The sequence below is a fragment of the Phaseolus vulgaris genome, chromosome 7, assembly GCF_000499845.2.
Source record: "Phaseolus vulgaris cultivar G19833 chromosome 7, P. vulgaris v2.0, whole genome shotgun sequence".
NCBI lineage: Eukaryota > Viridiplantae > Streptophyta > Magnoliopsida > Fabales > Fabaceae > Phaseolus > Phaseolus vulgaris.
The window spans coordinates 24177209-24201617 of record NC_023753.2 but is presented as its reverse complement, the minus strand read 5'-3'; the positions used below and the strand labels follow the sequence as shown (position 1 = coordinate 24201617).

Here is a 24409-nt window from a genome sequence, read left to right as displayed (position 1 = left end):
AAAGAAGATAGAGATAGCATAAAGGAAAGACTTTAGAGAGATTTTGAGATTTAAAAATTCTAATTTATATTCTTAAACATAACTTATATTTTTGACATTTATCTTTTTAAAATCACCCTTTCTAAAAAAAAAAAAAGGTTCTTAGAGTTAGTATTAGGCTCTTATCGAAATGTGAAGTATTTGAATGAACTATTTAAAAGGGTACAACATTTTTATTGAGTTGTGGACTCCTTTAGAATAAGTCTTAGTAGGTAATATTTGAACACTGGATGAAAATTTACCTACAATTTTTTTTCTCAGATAGTTAAGTTAATAAAAGATCAAAACAATAACAATATAATATATAACAAATATAAAAATGTGATAAATATAACTTACACTTTTAAAAATTATGAAATACAAATTAATTTTAGATATAAAAAATAATTAAATTAGATATTATTTTAAAAATTAAAAAAATTATTGATATTTAAAGTAATTTTTATTATTAATAAATAATTTTTAAATTAGTATCTAATTAGTTTGAACATTTTATATATCAACTTTAAAATCTAATTTGTTGGTAACTAATTAAATATAAATTTAAAAATTATTTATTAATAATAAAAATTATTTTAGATATTAATAATTTGTTTAGTTTTTTTAAAATAATATTTAATTTAATTAATATAATAATTAATTATTATTTTTAAAAAATAATTTTTATTTAATATTTTTTTAGTGTTATATATACTTTTACATACACTACTAGAAAATCATGAAATGGAAACAAATGTTAGAGACAAAATAATTAGTTGCTATAGTGACTAAATTAGAGACCATTTTAGGGACTAAATAAACTTGTTGTTTCTAAATTAATTTATATTATTGTTAAATGGTCTCTAAATTGTTATATAATTAGAAATCAAAGTTTTTGCTACCAAAGGTAGGATCTAAATTATTGGTAATTAAAACCTTAGTAGTTAATTAGATACCAATTTATAAATTATGTAACAATAATAGAAACTAATTTAGAAATCATTTTTTTTTAGTTTCTCAAATGATATCTAATTTAGTTATTATTGCAACTTTTTGTGAAAACAAATTACAATAGTATATCAACATATTTAAATTAATAATTAATTAATAAAAGTGTCAACAGTGGACAAAAACATATAAGTATTATAAATTTTATGTGAAATAGTTATCTTTAGTAAATCTGGTCCTTGAATAAAAATAAATAAATGCAGTCATTATTTTTTTACAGAATTGATCATGTTCTAATAAAAAATTAAATTCACATATATTTAAGAGTTAAACCCCTATGAAATGACAATCGCATTTGAATAAATGCATAAATACTAAAAACATTTTTTTCTAGTCTTTTAAAAATTCTTAAGATTTAAAATTACTAATATTATAAAGTTTGCTCTTAATATAATTGTGTATTCGAGTTTCTCGTTTTGGATATTTAACACATTTTCAAGGAGGAAGTATGGTGGAAATAGTTTATTTTATTAATTTTAAACCATATATTAAAATAAGTTCATCCAAAATTAAAATAAATAAAAATGGTAAAGACCTAAAAAATATATGCCATGTAAGAGTGATTAAATTAAATATTTATCTTAAGTTTTGGATCTTAAAATGTGTATTTGACTAAATTTACTAGTCTTGCAATTACACATATATTAATACTATTTCTTTTAATTTCACTCGTTCATAATAGAATATTTTGTAAATAATTGTGTTGATAGAAAGAGTGTATAATTTATCCTAATTATATATTTTGATAAAATAATATTATTTAACTTGAAGCAAAGGTATTGGGAATGGTGGGAGAAAATAAGGTAGTTTGATTACACTGATTGCATGATAAAGATGGTTCCTAAGCAAAGTTCATGTTATTGTTTGTTGTTGACCTGCATTTCATATTAACACCAGAATGTGAATTTGGTGCTCAAAAAGTGCGACTTTTTTTGTACTCTTCCTACGCCACCCTGTTCCATCATTGCACGGAATCGCAACTAACAAACAAATATTCAATAAATATAGCTTCATTTTTAAGGACTCTTTATTAATTTTTTTTTAATTTTTTTATTTATTAATTTCTTCATTTTTATATTTTCTTTAGTTCATCATCTTGTTTACTTTGTCTTCAAGTGTGGTGATGTTTTATTATGATAAGTAAATATTATTATTTTTATTAAAAATATGTTAAATAACAAGAATTTTAACCTTATCAAATCATTTTATAATGTGAGATTTGCATCTACTTATATATTGTGAGATGAGATGTCTTTATCTCTAGCTTATGTGGGATATTCAACACATTTCTCTCACATTGAAACTATCAAACTTGTGTGAGACTATATATAATGGGTGATTCGACAGTGACTCGATAGCAGATAACCTAATAAACTCAATAATTTTTTATTAAGATAAACTATAAATAACTATGTATTTTTAATAAAAAATACAAATTATTTGTTATTTACATTAACTATTTTATATTAACCACATAACTTCATATATTTGAATATATGAAAACAAATAAGTAAAATGACAATTACTTCATCAATTAAGAGAAAATTTGAACAGATCTAACTAAAAATATATAAAAATTTAAGTACTCAATCAAACTAAATAAAATAAATATAAATTCAATTAAAAATATCTTAAATTTGTAAAAAAATAAAAACTTAATTAAGTGTATCATGGTGAAATCTAAATTATAAAATAAATGAAATGTTTACTAGGATTAAAATATAAAAAATATTAGGAGGCATTATTAATAATGAAGTGAAGCTTGGTAATAAATAAGACGAGGTGGTCCATTTATGTGTTTGATGGTATGATCCGGGAAAGGTGGTATCTGGTGATGCTACCACTCCCACGTTTTATTTAAACTCCTTTTCATACACTTTTTCAGGAATATGCTTCATTAACAATCTTCATCACTTAACTCCACAAAAACTTTCATACATTTAAATTTTAAATAACATAAAACACTAATTATTTCTCATGTCTAAAAATAATGCCTCTCATTATCGCTCCATTACCTATTAAATATTTATTTTTAAATTATCTGTTTATTCTTTTATGCACCGATGAATATATTTTAAAACTTGAAATCTAAAAAAAAATATTTTTTTAAAATATAAACTCAAATAAAACCTTTATCTTCAAATACCATTTTAGTAAAATTAGATTCTAAAACTTTACTACAAATGGAACTAGTTTTCCTAAAAGAAACTAGTTATTGTGTGTTATTATTTAAAATAAATAAATAAATAAATATCATAAAATATATCTCAATTGTGATTATACAATTTTAAATTTAAAAAATTGACACATATAACATTAGAATTACTATATTATGGGTTAATAAACTAAGTTGAATCTTAATTAAATGAAATTAAAAAATTCTACAATTAGCCTTAAATATTCAAATAGAGGAAAGGCAAAAGAAACTCATCTGAATCTCGTACTAAGCCCTAACCCAACACTTTGGAGGGTTCTTTAGAAATGAAATGTGAAATGTGATCCGTAATTGTAGGATGCAACTATGAAGTTTAACATGGGTTTGACTTTGACTCATCCAAGTAAAGAAACCTCCAAAATATAAATTTATTATCTCTATTAAAAGATGGAAATAAGAATGAAAAAATAAAGGACAGTTTGAATTTGGTTTATATTTTTTCATTCTTATAATATTGTAAATTTCATATAATTATTTTTAATCTTTAATATTTATTTAAAAAATAAAAATATATAATTTATTTTTATAAAGTTTAAGAATTTGTTTTGAAATATCACATTTTAAAATTATATTAAATCATTAATTTGTATTACTTGAAACTATCAATTATTATTTTTAAATACTTACTATAAATTACAAATATTTGTTTTTAATTTTAAACATAAAAAATAATTTTTTTTTTACTTATTTTAAACATATTAAAGTTATATGTAAGAAAAAAACGTATAAAAAACTCGTGATCTTGACGAATTGATGGTGTAATTAATTCCTAAGTCGATGTATGAGTTGACAAGTTTCTTCTTGGGAACTGCTTTCCATTGTTAATGATGATTGTGTGAGGTATGTCAAATTAACATATTATGTTTTTCTAGGAAAAAATTTGTACCTGCAGGACTCAGATTTTGATGAGTGATTCGACTTTTATCCATTTGGTGAAATAGTCAACGACAACTAACAAAAACTTATTTTGTCCTCGACTAGGTGGGAAAGGGCTACAATGTTCATACCCCATAACACAAATGGCTAGGGTGCACTGATAACTTGCAACTAGTAAGGTAGTAGGTGTTTTAAATTGCCATGTTATTCACATCTTAAGTATCTCCTCCTGACAAAGAGTGCACAATCTTCTTAGAGCGTCGATCAGTAGTATCCGACCTTAAGGATTCAGGAAACCATTGTTCTATATCCAAAGTGGAGACCACATATGCCATTGTAGAGTTAGTTAATGATGTACTCGACTTACTCCTTTCTCACACATTTTAAAAGTGGTATCAAATCTCTTATCTTGTAAAGGTCGTTCCCTGTGATCGTGAACCACATTGCCTTCTTTGCAAACCCTTTCTCTGGATGTCTTTTTCGTGTCTTGATCTAAAATGTATGCTTTAATCGGCTACATTTAGTATCCATTGGTTGTGTTTATGCTCATACACTCGTCATCCCCTATTGTTTGTTTTGTCACCATCTGATGTATGATGGTTTTGTGGTGACACTTCCCCTTAGCGCTTGCTAGTTTTGGCAGTTCGTCGGCTCAAGAATTCTTATCTCACAGTATGTGCTCTACCTTTGCATCTCCGAAGCTGGCAAAGATATAAGCCAATCAGTGATAGTATTCCAAGAAGATGGGGTCTTTTACTTGAAATTGGCCATTCATATGGCCTACTGTTAATTGCGAGTAAGATTCTAGTTGCCCCAATGTCTTTTGCTGACATTAAGCCCTCGATTAACACCTTGTACTCAACCTAGTTATTCAACATCTTGAAATCAAAGCATAGAGTCTGCTCAACTTTCAAGTTATCTAGTCATTCCATCAAAATCCTGGCTCCGCTCCCCTTCTAGTTGGAGGATCCATCCATGTACAACATCAAAACATTGACTGCTCAAGTTGTCTTATCTAGAAGTTAAGATGCAAAATATGTCAAACATTATGCTTTGATTGGTCCTCTCGGCTTGTATCTAATGACCAAATTCTGAAAACTCAAATAGACCATGTAACCATTCTCCCGAAAAACTCTAGTTTTTGGAGAATATCGAACAATTCATCCTAACCACAATTTGGTGGCTTTTGAAATACAGTCGAAGTCACCTAGCCACATGGACTAATGCTAGGGATTTTTTTTTCAATTAGTTTATACCTCGTCTTCGTGTCTTGTGATACGCAACTAACAAAGTAGACTGCTTTCTTTTCCAAGATCTCCTGAATAAAGGCGACACATACCACTTCTTCTGAGATGGCAAAGTACAAAATTAACTATTTTCTCAGGGTCAGTTTAGTGAGTATCAATGGACTGGAAAGGAAAGAATTCAACGCAACAAATGACTATTCACACTTGTTGTTCCTCTTGAACAATTTCCCCTTCTTCATTAGTTTCAAAATAAGTTTCGTGTTTCGAAGAGCGTTGGGAGGAACCATGAAATTGAAATGAGCTTCTGACTAACCTTTACACCTATTTAATATTTTGGAGGCTCCTTAAGCTCTACAAAGCCTGACATTTGTTAGGGCTTGTCCTAATTCCTCTGTGTGTAAGCTTAAACCCCAAGATTTTTCCTCCTTTGACACAAAAAACGCACTTCTCGGGTTCAAGGACATATTGTATTGTCTAATATGAGGAAAGATCTAAGTGAGATCAGATGCATCATCGTCGACTTCACCACCCTATCATCGGTATACACCTCCATATTTTTGCCTATCTTTTCACTAAAGATTTTATCCATGAGTATTTGCTACGTGACACTCGTGCTTTTCAAGTCGAAAGGCATGACTGCATAACAATAACTGGTCATTTTAGTGATAAAAGCAATTTTCTCCTTGTTGGGATGATAAATCACAATCTGGTTATATCCTGAATAAGCATCTAAAAAGCTCAGCATCTTGTCGTCAACAAGTTGGTTTATACTCGACAATGTGAGGTAGGCCTTGTTGAGGTCCATATAATCTGTACACATCACCATTGCCCATTTCTTTTCTACTGATGCACCATGTTGTGTATCAAACTTTTTGAATGAATTCGGCTTTCAGAAGATTTTGTGTTTCCTATATGTTGCGATCCTCCTTTCTTCACCTAGTTGTTTTTTCTGAGACAAAGGTCGTGTTTCTCTATATATCGACAAATTTTGCGAAATTGCACACGGGTTAATCCTCGACATGTTAATTACTGTCCATGCAAAAAGATCTCGATTTTGCGTGAGTACAACTGTCAACGCTCGAACTTGCTCTTCGGTTAAATTTCCCCATAGTCTAGTATTATGTTGTTCATCACCCATTTGCCACATACTTTTCTCTTCTCGTGGTTCCATCCTCTCGTCCTTGCTTATTCGTGGATCTAAGTCCACCGTAGCTACCATGTTCCTTTCTCCCTATGCACGGGGTGGCCTCTATATCATTAGAGAAGTTATCTTCAAACTCGCTAAGTAACATTCTCTTTTTGTTTGTTGATCCACATGGATGGTTGCAATCTCCCTGAGTTTTGACGGAACTTCATCGCCAAGTGCGAAATAAACACTATGATGTTGAATGTGGTTAAGGAAGGTCTCTTTAGGAGGATGTTATAAGACACATTGGCATCTACTATCAAGTACTTGACTTTGATCATACTGCACTTTCGACTCCCCTCTCCAATCTTCGTGTATAAATCTATATACCCACTGGTATCCACACGCTTTCCTGAGAAATCGACAATTTTGCTCATCATATGACTTTATCTCGTCCTTTGATATTCCAAGTTTGAGAAATGAAAGATATCTACTTAGCTCTCTTGGTCAACTAAAGTCTTCATCACTACAAAGTTAGTTAACTTAATGGTAATGACCATAAGGTCGTCCTGATTGAGGTTAACTGCTAGGAAGTTGTTGTTAGTGAAAGTTATAACTAGCATGATTCGCGACCTCCCTGTGACAACGTGAACAAATTGTACAATGTGTGAAGGTTTCTCTTTCTTGCCGAGGCCAAGGTCCCTCCTCCGGTAAACCAACCAGGTATTGTGTTAATAACACCTCGAAGGTTTGTCTCACGACTCCTCCTTGCCTCCTCATGATCACGTGCTGACACATCTCTTCATGGTTCTCTTCTCTCGTCTGTGGTCATCCTCAAGCCCTTTTCTCCAATCTTTAACACAAAATGACGTAAGTGTCCAACTTGCACTAGCTATTCTATCTTGTTTTTTAAAGCTAAGCATTCTTCAGTGTTGCATCTGTGATTTCGATTGGTAGCGATATTGCTTCGTTTGGTAAACGTTTGGTGGTGTAGAGACCAATTAGGGAGTAAGTATCAATTTAACATTCGAAGCTTCTTCGCAATATCTTGGCTCTGTTCGCGTTCAATGGTGTGTAGTGAGTAAATCTCGATCTCCGCAACGACTCTCTCAATTTTCTTAGCAGGGGTGATAATCCATTCTTTCATGCGATCTCTCCTCGATCATGGTTTTTGCTCTCATCTGGTTGTAGAAGTCCCTTAATTCTTCAAGTTGCATAAACTTAGCCACTTGTTGCCACAACTCATCCAAGTTTGTTGCTATCTTTTTGCACAAACTTTAATAGAATGTCCTGGTCGTAGAGTGATAACCATGTGATGCATGGTCACTTTAGGGCTGAGATTCCTGATATTAAGTGTTAATTCTCCAAAACGCTCTGTGAAGGCGCACATGGATTCAACCTTTTCCTGCCAGATGTTTACTTTGGCAATTGACGTCAGGTGGTTGGGATGACTTTTTGTGAATTGTGTTCCGAATTTTGCAATAAGCATTTCAAAGCAATCCACCGACTGGGGTGATAACTGCACAAACCAACTCAAGGCAAGTCCTTCAAGGGAGGTCAGAAAGACTTAGCATAGGATCGCATCATCATAGGTGTACAGGCTAACCTACATCACATAGATGTCCCATGTTCATCAAAGTCAGTGGTTCCATTGTACTTGTCCAAAGAAGACTCTTCTAGTTAAGATACATTTTATCATAATCTTAATTAGACATTTTTTTTTATATTTTCGTTTAAATAATGCATTGTATTTTAAAAAATGTGAACATCAATTTCATTAAATTAAATTATTTATATAATAATTTAATTATTTTTATTTTTTAAATATTTTTATATGGTTTTTTTTTTTCAGAAATGTCCAACTTTCAATTTCAAGTGTTCAATTACATAAATTTTATTTATTAAGTACTCCAGAAAACTTATCTTCTATTTGGTTTTCAGTTTTAGTTTTGTTTCATTTGAAAAATTATCCCTTTGTTACACATTTTCTTATCATTTTTTCAAAAGTTTATCACGTTCCATACCACCAAATGCACTCAAATATTCAAAGTATCTTTCCTCTAACATTTACAAAATAATTAAATATTGTAGTTGTCATAAAAAATTCAATTAGGTATAGCTGTTTATTTTTCTGTAATTACTTAACATTTATATAAATTTCTTCCTTAATATTTGACATTGAATATATATATATATATATATATATATCATTTTTAATATTAAATTCTTGATAATATCTTATTTTATATTTACTATGATTTTTTATAAAAAAAATATCATTTAATTAGTAGCCGAGACAGTTCAGGTTGGTAGAGATAAAAACAAGAAAAAGAGAACAAAATGAAAATCCCACATTATTATTTTCACCCTAAATTGAAAAAATAACAGTACTGCAAAATTCATTGCGTAATTGATAATTCATTCTTAAATAATATAATGGATTATGAAACTGAAGTGTGAATAATGTACAGTTTAAGGTCAGAAATATTATAGTTCGTCTGGTCATAACAGCTATAATACGATGTTATAAATAAATAAATAAAAAACATAAAATTGCACAGAAAAGCCTTCACAAGGTTGTATATTATTTAGTGGCCGAAAAAGTTACATAACATTTTCCGAGCTAAAAAAGTTATGTACCATTGAATGATGAAAAGGTTATATATACTCCTAGATAGCATTGCACTAAGTTTTTCCGAGCTCGAGTAACACAACTACACAAAATCCTATTAAAAAACTCTTTAGTCCTCGTCAACATACTTAGAAGTAGCATCACGCTAAGATTTTTAAAGTAATTCAAAACTTTTTCATCATTGTCCGTGTTGTTAATTTACGTACTACTTGGATTTTGAACTTGAAAAACTTTTATTCACATTCAAGATACTCAAATTAGATCTTTTAACTCGAACACTATATAAATAAGTTATTATTGACATATTAATCACATAACTAACAAATAAAATCTAACTTGACTATCGAATATAGTACTTGACTATAAGGTAATATGATAAGATATATCACATAATTGACAAAAAGATAATTTGAGTAACAACCACATTAGAAAGTCTCATTTCAACTCACTCTCAATTACAAGAATCATAATTATTCTTATGCTTATTCAGTTATTGACTATAACATTAGATCATAATTTGCAAATGGGATTTTTCTTCGAAGTTTTGTTCAATCCATTTTTTACAAGCAATAGCACGACTTGAACTTAAAGAAATTGAAAAAGATCACAAAAGTGTTTGACTCAAAAACAGTTTTTCTGGTAAGAACAAAAAAATAGCAGACATTTATAAGAATCAATTTCACCAACATGCTAACGAAAACCTATGAAAAAGGCGGTACTTATAAGTCATAGCCATCAATTATTTGAAGTACTATGTTCTTGTCCTTCCTTGTATTAAAAAATAAAACCTACCAACAGTGTCATATTGCCATTACTTGTACATAACGTCTAGTTGGTAAATTTAACTTCTTCCCGATAGCTAAAATGCTAATGAAAAGGAAGTCATGAGAAGAAGAAAAAGACTTGAGTAACAGAAAATCCAGCCTTAATTGCACGGGGCCTATTTTATGCTTTCCTTTTTCTACAAATTTTAAAATAATGGGAACAGTATATTGATTATTATTTGTGTGACTTGAATTAAAAAGCCAACTATTAGAACACAGGTACACACGCAGGGTTTAACTAGGTTTAGTTTTTGTAATTTAAAGTAAAATACTAGGTTCATCAATAATAAGCAACTTGAATTCCTTCCAAAATACTCTATTAATCAACTCCAATGGCCTTGATCCTTTTTTGACCGAAATCCCAATCTCTCCAATGGGCTTGATCTCTTGCTTCACACGCACTACAGTATTGAGTGAGTTTATGAAATGTTAAAGCTTTCTGTGCTGTGAGCACAAGTCCATCTTATGGTAGCATGTGGCGTGTAAAACAAAACACAATGAAAGTCTATTTTCACGTGTATTAGTTTACAACGTACTGCTGTATAAATAGGACTCTTGTATCATCATAGAAGCTAACCTTCGAGTTAGTTGTACTTGAGTGAGAGTTTGTTGTGTGAGAGAAATTATGAAGTTGTAATCTGAGTTTAGTGAATTCTCTAGTGGACATAGATAGAAGTTCGTTAACATTTCAATTGAACCGCGCTCATTTTTTAGTGTAATTGTTTCTTCTTCTTCCTCTTAATTGTTTATCTTGTATTGTCTATGTTTGTGGGGTTTTCTATTACCGTTCTCTGGTTGTGTAGTAGACGCTCTCCGCTGAACTTGACTAAGCTAAGTTCTAACATATGGACTGCAATTTCATCAATCAATTTGAAATTATGCTACCGAGAAATTGAAAAGGCCAACAAACAATTTGGATAAATTATGTAATCATACGACAAATGAAGGGTATGGTATCATATGCTTTTACCAGTCAGATTTGTCCACTCTGCCAGATAGATTTGAAAGGAAACAAAGGATTAGGAGCAAAAAATAGAACACTACAATCACTAAAAGGAATCTAAGCAGAAAATTTCAAGCACTTCCATAAAATTACTGGCAATACTATTTATTGATCCTATATAAAAAAACTAGAAGCGGGAACACTATGTTCTAACCTCTTCTCTCTTGTCTTTATCCTGATTTCCTAATAATTTCTTCGGAGGGGAGTTCAAGTGTTGCTCCAGCATGCTCTTTACCCGGCTTCACCACTGCGGCAATAAGTTTGAAAAAAATGACAAGAGAACTTAGTGTACTCATATACGGATTTTATCGAATAAAGTTCGTAGCTCCTCCAAAGCTACAAACAAAAATGATGAAAAGCAAAGCCAAGAAATACTCTTATTAAGCAGACAGACAGGCATAATACGTTTATACATTTTAAATGCCTGCCTGCAATGACCATGTTTGGAATATCCAGACGAGATAACCATCGGCCTCAAATAACATATATTCAGTTATTGCGTGAACACATAAGATGCTCTTCCAAACACCACTAACAGAATTCAAGACTTATGTAGGCAATGAAAAGCAATTTTTCATTGCTATGGAAAATGTAGAACGTAGCAGTGGAAACCTATCCCAAAAATGAATGTCATAATTGGAAATGACTTTCTCCAATTGATCAGCAATTCCAAAGTTATTAGCATGCCACAAACTCAAGGTAGGATCCATTTTGAAGAAACTTCAACATAAAAAAGACAAATGCATTGAACTTCACCGTAAGTTAAAATCAACTTTCGAGCTTTCGCTTATTGAGAAGTTAAACGAAAAGAGATTCTATAAAATTCAATTAATTTTATATTCTCATTTTCTTTTCTATAAATGCTCACAGACACGTTTGTACAAACATGGTCCAAATCCAAAACAAGAGGAAAAAGGAGCAGGATAGGGTCATCGACAAGTCATTAGTAGCATGATATCCTCAACTAAACAATGAACAGAAACCAAGTTTTCTAAATAAATAAACTGAAAAGGGACATTATCGTTATAACGTCTTAACGCAAGCTCCAATGACTGAAATGCGAGTCTCTGAAGCATAACTAATAGATATATTTCCGTGAGAAAACGCAGAGCACAATACGAAGTTTATGATTGAGGAATGAAAAAGAAAAGCCAAAGAAATGAAGAAACGTGGCGAGAGCATACCGTAACTTCCGGCATCGGTGTTGAGTTGTGCCTGGACGATCATGTTGGTGATAAAATCGGAAGCCTCAGCAGCTTCTTCGAGAAGCTTCTGAATCTCTGCCTCGGAGCTCACGTTCCTGTTCTCCTCAAACTTCTTCCTTAACTCTACCGCCGATTCCTTCAGCATAACAGTGTCGCCGGAAAATGTTTTCCGAGTCGCTTTCAGAAGCGCGCGGTACGCGCTCAGAACTTCCATTCTCGCCATCTCTCTCTCTCCGATCTCCCTTTATCTTCCTGTCGTCGTTCTTAGTTTCGCTGGTTTGTGATGTGTAGCAGTCTATCACACTTTGTATGACCACCTATCAATTTTCCTTCTTTTTGCAAACCCTCAAAATCGCTCTCTCACTTTATATGCTCTAAGCTGATATATTTCCAGTGAAATGCGATAACTTTACATCTGTTTTATATAAGATAAATTTGGTTCTTTTAACTTAAAAAAAAAAGTTAATATATTTTTATAACTTAAGAAAACATAATTAATTTTTAAAATTTCAAATAAATATATAATTTTTAAAGTATAAGAATCAATTTTATAAATATGATAATATATGGATGTTGAATATGGTTAATAGAAATATAAAGCTAAAAATATTTTTTTATTTTTATATAAATATTTAAAGACTTACTATGAATTTGAAATGTGAAATAATTACCAACATTAAGAATTTGAAGTTTAGTGAAAAGTTGATAAAGTGCAAAGGATATAATTAAATGTGAAATTCGGATATAAAAAAGAAGAAAATAATTATTTAATTTAAATAAAATTCAACATCCTGGTTAGTAAGATTTTAGGTAAAGAAAAAGGTGTAAAATAGTTTAATAAATTCAATACATAATTTGTTTTAGTAGAAAGTGATAATTTGAAATTTTTAAAATGACAAAAATGATACATGAATCAAATGTGTTTATCTAGAAATACTTAAACTTCCAACAAAAAATTGAGAAATCAAAATCACATATAATTCAAATTAGAGTAATTAAAAATAGAATTTAAAGTATTTCTTTATTATTTTATGTGATTCGACCATAATTTAACTAATAAACTGGCTTTAAAAACTTTTAAACTGTGAAGTAATATTCCCTTGTAGTCATCGACCAATCTCTTTATTAAAACATTAAGATATACACATCGTGAGTACAAAATAAAAAAGCTTAATTAAGGATGACTAAGGTCCGCTAATGTATATTTGCGCATATTAGTAACTATTATTAAATATTTAGTAAAATCAAGAATTGAAGTTAACAATATCTAAGACCCATTTGTTTAAACTTAAAGAAAATATTATAATTTTAACTTAATTTTTAGAAATTAATAAAAAAAGACAACTTTTTTTGTTTGTTTAATTTATGTTTTTCAAAAATACTACTTTAAACAACTAAAAATCAGTTAGTTCATTATATTTTCAAAAACTTACACAGACACTCTTAATATTTTATTTTATTTTTCCAAAACAAAAGCAACTTCTTATGGAGGCGGAAAACTAAATTACAGCGTTGCCTTGCAATGTCTGAAAATTGAAACAGAGTGTATTAAAAACATTCCAAATGTAATGAAAATAATGAGCACAAAGTTCTTCGGTTGATCTACTATTAAACAGGAATTAGCTTGACAGCGATATCGAATTGCAATCAAAACTCAAAAATATCAATAGCAGGTTCGTTCATTTACATTTTTCAAACGAAAGCCAACAAATGCTAGAACATATTCAAGATATTTTTTTCAACTGTGTTCTATGAAATTTGTATGATTCAGATTAAAACTCGTACCTATCCCAAACAAATAACCATAGCTCAATCCTTGTACATACTTTCCTCCTCAGAAATCATAACCGAAAGTTCATCACTTCATATTTCAATCAAAATCTACAGAAGCTGATTATACCACATCAATACATCATCATATTTTCATACTTGCCAATATCCTATCCGATATTGACTTGGCAAATAGGTCGGCTGAGAACAAACACCAAAACCACTTGGTCAGGGATTCATGCACAAAAGAAGCTAGTTCGTCCGCTATTGAAGGAAAGAGAGAATTCTGTCGTGTCAATAATAGTCCACGGATTTCTGCAATAGTCACCTTAATGCATCAACCATTCTACAATCATGCTTCCTGCGACGGCATCTATGATGAGATTTTTGATCTAGCAAGGTGTTCTCCCCAACCATCTCCCTTTTAGAATCTACAGCTGGAACAATGAAAATAAAGTCAGTCTCTGAAACAACCAATTAGAGAGTCTTAGTTTTATATGCAACAAATGCCTTAATAGACAATGATTCGAAGACATTTGTATGAAATCCAAAATCAATATCAAATTAGAACCTTTCATCCTATCAACTTTTGCATAACGTATTGGTTTGTGTGTCCGCAGTAGTCACGTACAACATAGGATCAGTAACACAAAAATTAAGGGAAGCATTTAGCTTCTAATCCTACTGAGAAAAAAGCATAGTTCCATTTTAACTCTCATGGCATGCTATATATAGAACAGCAACACAAAAATCTTCAAGAATGGTTGAAAAAGCAAATGCAAAAAAAACACAATTTCTTGAAAATGTATTCTTTCTTTTCCTAGTGATTAGGAAACATCTTCAAGATATTCCACCTAAAAAGCTACTGCCAAAACAGCAAGGTCATTTCAAACATCCTTCCTGTTTTCTGAAGGTCGATAGCTTTTGCCAGAAATATTCTCTCAATGATATTTCACTTTCAGCACACTATATAGACTAATCTAAACTCAGTCAAAACATCGGTAACAATTACCATACTGTAGTGTTCAATTCATCAGCTTGTATTCATTGAGACCTCAACCCCCAGTCCTCAAACTTAAATTTTGCAAAGAGTTAGTTCCTCAGCACACTCTCCAAACATCTAGCCAAGCATCTTCAAAACACAAAACAAATTTGGTGGCCTTTTTTCTAAAGGCTGCAGATGGAACACAAACTATGCTTTAGATCTACCCACTGAAATACTACATGGTTGAAAAGGGTAGGAGGATTTGAAGGCAATAGAATGTCACTGCTGTTTTCCCAACAAGTTGAAACTTAAATAGAAAGGGTCCTGTAATAAGTTGGGATGCAGATTAGATTATCTTTTTATTCACCAATCAAATGCTCCCCCCAAAATAAATGGCATGATGGAATTCAAGCATCACCCTTCCAAGACCAAATATATGATCACGGAGGCTATGTAGGGTTTGGGGGCAAATCAGGAATAAATGAGAAGTTTTACTAAAAATGAGATGTTTGGAATAACAATGTAAGAACAGAATTTTACTTCATTCAAAGGGAGAACATCATAACGTTCTACTGCTGAGTCCTGACTTTCATTTTCATATAAATAAACTTTCAGTCCACATAATCCAGCAAAGCCTGATTATCATACCATATGTTCTCTGGCGTCAGCCTCTAGTCTCTTCTCTGCAGCCTCTTCCGTTAACAATTTAAACCCATGGTAGCTGGTGTAATTCACAGGATACAGTGCTGCCATTTTGATGGATTCCAAGACTGCCAAATTTGTTATGCTGCCGTTGACTTTGCTTGTAAAGCCAACTGTTTCAAGGATGTTTTTCTATGAGGCACAGCTCCACATGGCATGTTCCGGAACACATGGTTAGGGATGAATTATGAGTGGACTAGGGTCTGACCCATCTTGGGCCACTTGCTTGTACCAAAAAAACCATCCAGGGATGAACACAATCTCCATGTCCACTCCTTTGGTGTAAAAAATGACCAATGTAAATGTTCTGCTAATTAATTTATTTAATTTTAGTACTAGAAATTTATTTAACTCCCAACAACTCTTAAATTTTAAGGTGTAAGAAAATTTACTCCGTCAATATTTGCTATAAGAAGTCGATTAATATCCCAAACATTGACAGCTTTTTTTTTTCAAAGGTAAAACAACAGACACATCTAACAGAACTATGACAAGTGATTGCTATCTAGGACTTGAATTAGCTTTTTTCATATTTATTTGAATTGGTATGTTTTGTTCAAGACACTAATGACTTTTTTTATCGTTAATTATGAATGTCATAAATTTTGAGTATAACAGCCGTCCCGCCATCTGCTATTCCACTATCTAAAATCGCGATACAGCGTTTTAGCGGCACGCTGCTACGCGCAACATTACCCACATAATGAATTGTGAATGAATTGAAACCTCATTCTTGAAGCAATAATACTAATCCAAACAAGCTTTGTTAAAGAACTCCCAGACAAAGAAAACCAATCGTTTAATTGTAAACATTCTAAACACGAATTCACCAGCACCTACTAGAGAATTCAACAAAGGTAAAAGCAAAGCAAGAAGTTGCCCACTATACACACAGCAAACATCACTCAAGAGTTTCAAAGGAGACAGAAAAGAACTGCAATAGCAAGCAAAGGATCTCAAAAGAAAGAAGCTTTACCTCCAAATTGATCGCCCCAAAACAACAATCTGGGATCATCTTCTTCTTCATCAAACTCATCCCCATATCCAAACTCAGCATCCCCACGATAACCCGGTTCACTCCCATACCCGGATTCATTCCCATTCGCCTCAGAACACCCACTCACCCCAAACCCCACACCCACGTTCTCCCTCTCGCCATCCCTCTCTCTCTCCCTTCTCGAATTCTTCGCCTCACTGACATCCGAGGACCAATTCGGGTCGCCGTTCCCGAAAAGCTCCCCACTGGAGTCGGTGCCCATGGCGACCGGGAAGTCGGAGCAGGTGCCATAAGCTGCGGAAGCCCCGACGGAGCAGCAGCGGCGCGTGCCGCTCCGGTCACTACTGCGGCCGGACACGGATCGGGAGCCTCGGCGGCGCCTCTTGCGGGCGACTAGACGATAATTGGTGGCGCGATGGTTGGGGTTGTTAGCGATGGTGGTGGTGTCGTCGGCGTCGGCTAGGGTGAGTTTGGCGATGTCAAGGGAGAAGGAGGTGGTTGCGCGATCGGAGAGGCAGGGGCGCTTGTAGTAGTAGGGTTTGGGGTGGGGCCCATCTTGGAGCTTGAAGGGTTTCCAGCTGCGGAGCTGCAACATGCAGGAGTCTATGGAGTGGCGCGAGTCCAGAGGCTTGTGCGACATCGATTGAGTCATCACAGACACACGAGATTAATTGTGAAATTGTGGTGTGTGAAGTAGCAGATCACGGGTACTCTTTGCTCTGCGGGATTTTGATTCGGACCTCACGCCAAATTATATTTTCCATCCACGACACTCTTTTGGGTCCCCCCTCACCACCTCCACTACCCTCTTTTTCTTTTTCTTTTTCTTTTTCACAACATACACCAATTCACTCGGCTAAATGCTGTTATCAATAAGAGTACCATAACGTCATTTTTTCTTATTAAATTACCATTATTTAATAAAACGATCATTCATAGTTGTTTTCTATTTTATTGTTTCAATGAAACATTTGTGTCCCAATACATTTATGTTCCTTACTCATCCCAAACACTTTGTTAACAAAGTAATACTAATTATTTTCATTATATTCAATTTTGGTAGTAGATGGTTTAGTTGTAGGATATTACATTTTGCTTTTGTACCAGTAAACATACATAATATATTAAAATTAAACTTTTTCCATAGAGGCAAATTTCAATCTAAAAAATATAAGCATATTTCATTTTTCTGAAAATTTGACGGCTGTTATTTTATTATTTCGTATTCTCATTCAAATTTGTAAAAAAATATATATTATTATTAAAATTTGAAAGAATATATATTCTGAAACCATAAGAATTCAATGACCCAAAAAATTACAACAAGAATCTTGTTTATTAGAAAATGTGGGACCAAGAACAATTGAAGTTGAAATCAATTACAGCAAGAACCACAGTACAACTAAACTTTAAAGTCAGAGTAGAATATTCAGGCATCGAAGAATCAATTTTCCATTGCATACATGTAGAAGATTGGAACACAGGGTAAAAAAGAAGGCCACAAAGAAGAAGAAGGATAGAAGGAAAAGAAGTTTGAGAGAATGAATTAACAAAGTTTTTCTGAACACTTCAAAGCCCTTTAATAATACATTCTCTTTGAAGCTGCCCCCAACAACCTCCTTTTGCCCTTAACTGCCCTAAGAGCTTGTCCTCAAGGTTGAAATGAGGGTATAGTTGTTTTATATCCTCCACAGATTCCTATATTGCATCATCGGATTTCATAGACTCCCATTCGAACAATACTTGTGAAACTTGTTGTTCCTTTTGGATAACATCACGCTGAGATAAAACCTTAACAAACTGTAAATGAGGTCCCCATTCTGAATTCATTAAAGGAAAAGGCAAATACTGTTTGTTGAGTCCAAGTGTCTCCAAATTTCTTAAGAAGTGAAATATGGAATAAAGGGGTATCTTAGTTGTGTCAGGTAACTTCATCCTATAAGCCACTTAACCAATCCTCTTCAAGACTTCAAATGGTCCAAAGTACCTTAATCCCAACTTTTTATTTTTTTTCTCTCATAACAACCGAATATTGTTGGTAAGGTTGCAGTATCCTGTAATTTCATAAAATTTCGTGCTTTAGACAAATTCTTCTTTAGAAGCTGCAGTAATAAGTCACAACTGATAAGAGAATCTTGTAAAGTAGGAGGGTCCTTAGAATGAAGCTCATATGGAATTATTGAAGGAGGGTATCTTCCAAACAAAGCTTTATAAGGAAACATTCCAATGTTGTGATGAAAAGAACAATTATACCAAAATTGGCCTAAGGAAACATTGGCTGCCACATTTTTGGTTTATCAAACACATGGCATCGTAAATACATTTCCAAGGTCTTGTTCAAATTTTCAGTTTGACTATCCATTTGAGAATGATAAGAAGAGTTCATTTAAAATAGTACCTTGAGATTTAAAGCGTTGTTGTAAAAGAACTGATGAAGACAGAGTCTATCAGAAACAATAGTTTTAGGAAACCCATGAATCTTACCCACATTGTTAATGAATGTTCGAGTCATAATTTACTAGTTAATCTAGCTTTCAAAGATATAAAGAGACCATAGGTAATGGTTGTAACAAAGCATAAGGTAAAGCTTGGTCGACTTTAGCCTGCTGACAAATGGAACAATTTCGAACAAATTATGAATATCTAATTGAATCATAGGCCAAAAAAATTTTTAGCAATTGTCTTGGTAACTCTAGCATGACCACCCACTTTTTTGTTATGAAATTCGTTTAAAATCCTGTTTTTCAGTTGATCATTAGAAGGAATAATCATTCTACCCTTCCAAAATATTAAGCCATTTTTAATTGAATAACTTGTAACACATTTGGAATGCAATTCAGATAATTGTTTATCAACTGCAGTAAAATCAATAATTTGTTTTAACCATAATCCAGTAGTTTCAGACCATGCCACAAAACACTTTTGTATAATGAATCTACTGGAATATTCTCCTTTCCAAGCTTATATTGATTTGTGAAATCATAACCCAAGAACTTTGGTAACCATTGTTGTTGTCCATGGGTTTGTTCCAGTAATTCCTTCAAACTTGTTATGTGATGTTTTTTATTATGAATTAATGACCCAACAACAAGTAGTGTCTGAATTTTGCCAAGGCTTCAGTAATAGTGTAAAACTCTTTGGTATAAGCAAATTGTTTTTGCATTTTAGGTAATATTTTTTTGTTTGCAAAATAAGCTATAGGGACTCATAACAGCTTCAATACCACTACCACCAGATGCATCTATTTCTAAGGTAAATGGTTTAGCAAAATTAGGAAAATCCAAAACAGGAGCAGAAGTCATAACATTCTTCGAAGCTTGAAACAACTCAGTTGTTTGCATGGACCATTAGAATGAATTTTTTTAAGCAAATCAATAATGGGACTGCAATACCTACATATCCTTTGATAAAACGTATGTAATACCTTGTCAAACCAAGGAATCCCCATAGTTGTTTAATAGAAACAGGTTGAGACGAATTTTGAACAACTTCTATTTTACTAGTTTCCATAGCAAAATCGGCTTCATAAAGAGTATGTCCCTGATAACTCTCATTTTCTACATCATTTTCTAGACTAATTGTATATTCTAAAAGTGTTTTTTTTATTTTCTTTTTTAGCATAGATTTGCATTTTCTGTAGAAATTAGAATTGTAATAAATCTAGTGTAAAAGTTGTATTTTTCAGCTAAAAGGGTGCATAGATCATCTCATTCATTGCTTATGATTTTTATAGTTATATTTGTGAGTTGATCTTTTACCTATGAAACTTTAAGGAAGATATTTGGATTGTGAAGTTTGAAAAAAAAGATAAGTTTGAAGCATTAAAACCATCAAATATGCTCATAGAAAGTGTTAGACATTCAAATAACTGAAGAAGTATTAGACAGTAACCCTAAATCCGAAACAGCTGAAGACTCATCCGTTTGTAGCGATTCAGAACTCTATAAAGAGAAAATAGATAAAGAGAAACAAATATTTTTTTTTACTTTTTAGTAATTAGATAACTTAGCTTTTATGTTTAGTTTGTACACTTGTTAGTTTTCTCTATTTTCAGTTTATTTCAATTTATAATTTTGTTCATTCAAGTTCTTTGTTTTATCTTCTTCTTCTTTTCTTTACTCTTTGTTTCCTTATTGCTTTACATTTCACAAATTTATCTTTGAAAGTTGATTGAATTCTAAAAGTGATTAATCCTGAATGTGAAATAATGTTATATAATATTCTTTTCAAGTTATTTTCTTCTTAAAAACCATTTTCTTTTGAAGATACACACAGGCTAGTTTTTTTTGTGTTTTATTCATTAACAAAGAATACAAATTTGAGTTTCTTTCATTTAAAGTTAAAAATAACTTGATCATGATTTTCGTTCTCAATTTTATTTTTTTAAATGAAATTCGTTTTTCTTTATTACAATTCCTTTTAATTATTGTTCTTTTATAATTTTATACTTTACATTTTCGGTTTATGCACTTAATTCAATTCAATTTCATTTCAATTCCACTTTTAATTCCAATCATGTTTGTTTTTCCTTTCTTACATTTACTTTTTTGCACTTTACAATTTTTGTTATTTATATTTTTGCAATTTACATTTTGTTATTTATATTTCTGTTAAACACTCTAATTTTTTCTATTTTTTCAGTAAAACTACTAAATAATCTTGTAAAAGGTAGTCTACTAAATTATCTAACCGTTGTACTTAACTTTTATTTTTCGTATTTTACTTTTTTTCTATAAAAATATATTATAGTTTAAATTGGTTTTACATTTGTGTATTCATTATATTTTTTAACAAAGTTTTCTTTTAAGAGTATAATGCATACTTTGTTTTTGTTTTTCACTCCGATAATAAATTTTTATTAAACATTGTTTATCTTTTAAAAGTTGCGTAGGATTTTTTATTTGCACAAGTCATTTTATTTAAATAAATATTTATTAGATTTAGTTTTTATTTACTTAGATTTTTTTTTTAATTTAAACTACTATTATATTATTTTTTTCTATTGTTTAATTTTTACATAATGAAATATTGATCACTTTATAATATTACTATTTTTATTTAAACTAAATTAAAAAATAATCTAATAAATACTAAAAATAGTGTAATATAAAATTAAAATAAATAATAATCAATAAAAAATTTAAAGAAAATTATAAAACATATTGAAGTATAACTAGTAGAAGAGAAAATAATATTAAATAAGTACAAACTATAAATTAGCTAAAATAACTTGTAACTGATAAGTTATAAGTTATAATTCTTAAACTACTTACCAAACATTTTTATTCTTTCATTTTATTTTAATCAAACTAATTTATAAACTAATCAACTAAAATAACGTTTAACTTATTAGTTTTACTAAAGCACGTCCACAATAAATAAAATATAATTTTTTTATAAGAAATAAAATTTATTAAATTAATTACCATTATTTTCAATTTTTGACCATTAATATTATTTTACTTCTAAAAATTTCAACCTAATAGTTTACTTACAAAATGATTCATGGTTTTTTAATTATTAAATTATAAGTTATTATCTTTTCAAAAACTAACTATTTAAACTGTAACGATAAATGCTTAATTTGATTCTAATAAAAAATAATTTTATATATTATCTTTTTCGAGTTTTACCAAAAATACGTAAAGGATTCCTAACATTAAAGAATAGAAAAATGAGTACACCAGCCGTCAGTATATGCACAAATCCACTGCAGCACAGCACCTTGTATTTAAATTGAGTTCCGATATTTTCAAACCATAACAAATATTAATATTTATAATAGAAAAAAAAGAAAAAAAGTATTTTAATAATATACAAAAAAAAGTTAAAATATTTTTAAAACTAAAAAATTATAAATTTTTATAAATAATTAAAATATTAATATTTATTAGATTGTAGGTGGATATGAATGTTAAATAAACATTAGTCATTTAAATTCTTAAATTATTACCTGTTATGGTCGGTTGACTCAGTCGCCATTGACTTTAAAGGCAGATGGTGGCTCCTCCTATTTTTTGGTGGTTTTTGCTCTCCCTTCGGGTCATAGAGAGTGGCTCCGTTGAAACAGAGGGGACCCTACTTGTTTATTGCACTCATACAATCAAGTCAGTATTGGTCTAAGAAACAGTAAGTATGTAAAGCAGTTTCAGTCTTAGAAACGACGTACCTTTCTAGGGTTCTTACCACCCTTTATATAGGCTGCATTTAGGTCAACTCCCTGTTCCACGAGAATCTTTCCTTAAATGGAATTAGGGTTACTGGCGAGGCATCTCATGACGCGTTGTGCAAGCTTAGTGCAGCCGCGACACAAGACCTTCCTCTTCTGGAATGCAAAATGTTCGTCAGGGTACCAACTCATGCACCAACACTTATGCTAGATATGAACGTACTATACACACCACATGCATGAACTCTCCAGTGACTTAGGTCCTTCTTGTTGGTTATTAATTCAGATTTTATTATTATTAATTCTGATTTTATTACCCTTAAACTATTTTACCGCATTAATGGTCAGTTTAGAGGGCGGTTAGTATTCTTATTTTATAACTTCTAGTAATTGTAATTTTATTATATATATTATTGAAGTAAATCAAAATGAAGGAGAATCAGTTCAGCAGTTTTGCAATTTTGTGCAATTACCTTCAATCAGTTTCTACAACCTTTTGTCTTCTCTTATTTTCTTTAATTAGTTCCTACAACTGGTATCAGAACCCAGTTTGTTATCATGAACTCTACGCAATTATCAGTCTCTATCTTTGATGAAAAAAATTAAAATCGGTGGTGTGTGCAAATGAGAGTTTTGTTTGATTATCATGAGTTATGGGATGTCGTTGAGAGTGGAGTGTCTGCATTAGCTGCTAATGCAACTGAGGCGCAACGAGTAGCGCATCGTGATCAGAAGAAGAAGGACAATAAGGCTTTGTATCTCATCCATCAAGGGATGAATGATGAGACGTTTGAGCATATAGAAGGAGCAACAACTGCAAGTGAGGCTTGGATCATTTTGTCAACCAATTATAAAGGTGATGACAAGATAAACCCTAAGACGCCAATATGAATTGCTGCAGATGGAAACCACAGAGACTGTTGATGTCTATATAAATAAAGTTCTTGCCTTGACAAATCAGATGAAGACCAATTGTGAAACACATTCAGAGCATGCAAAGGTGGAAAAGATTTTGAGATCTTTAACTCCCAGATTTGAACATGTTGTTGCCGTAATTGAAGAGGCCAATGACATTTAAAAAATGACAGTAAGGTTATTATCTGGTTCCCTACGAGCGCATGAGCAACGGATGAATGACAATAAGATTGAAAAACCAATTGAACAGGCTTTACAAGCACAAGCCTCAATTGGTAGCTCCTATCATAAACATGATACTTATTCCAGCAAAGGTCGTGGTGGCCAGAATCATGGAGGTGCTGAGCAAAACAACTTTGGTTCCAATCACAATCCAAGTTCAAATAACTATTGGCATGGAGGACGTGGTTGCGGAGGACGAGGAGGCATTTATAATAAATCAAATGTGGAGTGTTATAACTGTCATAAACGCGACCATTATGCAAATGAGTGCAGATCAAAAGGTGATAATCATGCTGCCAATTGTGCTTAAGAAGACAATAATCACGTACAAGATGAAGAAGATCATGCAGTATTAATGGCAAGCACATCAAATGAAACACCAAACAATCAGACTTGGTATTTGGATACAGGTTGCACGAGTCATATGTGTGGTTAGAAGGAGCTGTTTGCAGATTTGGATGACTCATTTCGCACAAAAGTGAAATTCGGTGATGG

At 31.5% G+C, this 24409-nt stretch overlaps 2 protein-coding genes across 5 annotated transcripts; both read right to left on the bottom strand.

The window, feature by feature from the left end:
• Positions 1–10838: 10838 nt before the first annotated feature.
• Positions 10839–12550, bottom strand: LOC137828737 (mitochondrial zinc maintenance protein 1, mitochondrial). Of its 2 annotated transcripts, XM_068635425.1 has the most exons (3): positions 12134–12548; positions 11104–11196; positions 10839–10934 (listed from the first exon to the last, which is right to left on the bottom strand). In XM_068635425.1, exons 1-2 carry the CDS (start codon positions 12375–12377, stop codon positions 11120–11122), a joined length of 321 nt encoding a protein of 106 aa, XP_068491526.1. In that variant the 5' UTR covers positions 12378–12548; the 3' UTR covers positions 10839–10934; positions 11104–11119. The 2 variants fall into 2 exon arrangements, with proteins under 2 accessions (XP_068491526.1, XP_068491527.1); XM_068635426.1 differs by having other exon boundaries at positions 10839–11196; positions 12134–12550.
• A 1245-nt stretch (positions 12551–13795) lies between these two features.
• Positions 13796–17462, bottom strand: LOC137828736 (uncharacterized). 3 transcript variants are annotated; one of them, XR_011083958.1, is made up of 3 exons: positions 16588–17448; positions 15558–15886; positions 13796–14361 (listed from the first exon to the last, which is right to left on the bottom strand). XR_011083958.1 is itself a non-coding variant. In XM_068635422.1 (3 exons), the coding sequence occupies exons 1-3, from the start codon at positions 17258–17260 to the stop codon at positions 14356–14358; spliced, it is 846 nt and encodes a 281-aa protein (XP_068491523.1). In that variant the 5' UTR covers positions 17261–17431; the 3' UTR covers positions 13796–14355. The 3 variants fall into 3 exon arrangements, 2 of the variants coding, with proteins under 2 accessions (XP_068491523.1, XP_068491524.1); XM_068635422.1 differs by having other exon boundaries at positions 15558–15724; positions 16588–17431; XM_068635423.1 differs by lacking the exon at positions 15558–15886 and having other exon boundaries at positions 16588–17462.
• Between the last annotated feature and the right edge of the window lie 6947 nt (positions 17463–24409).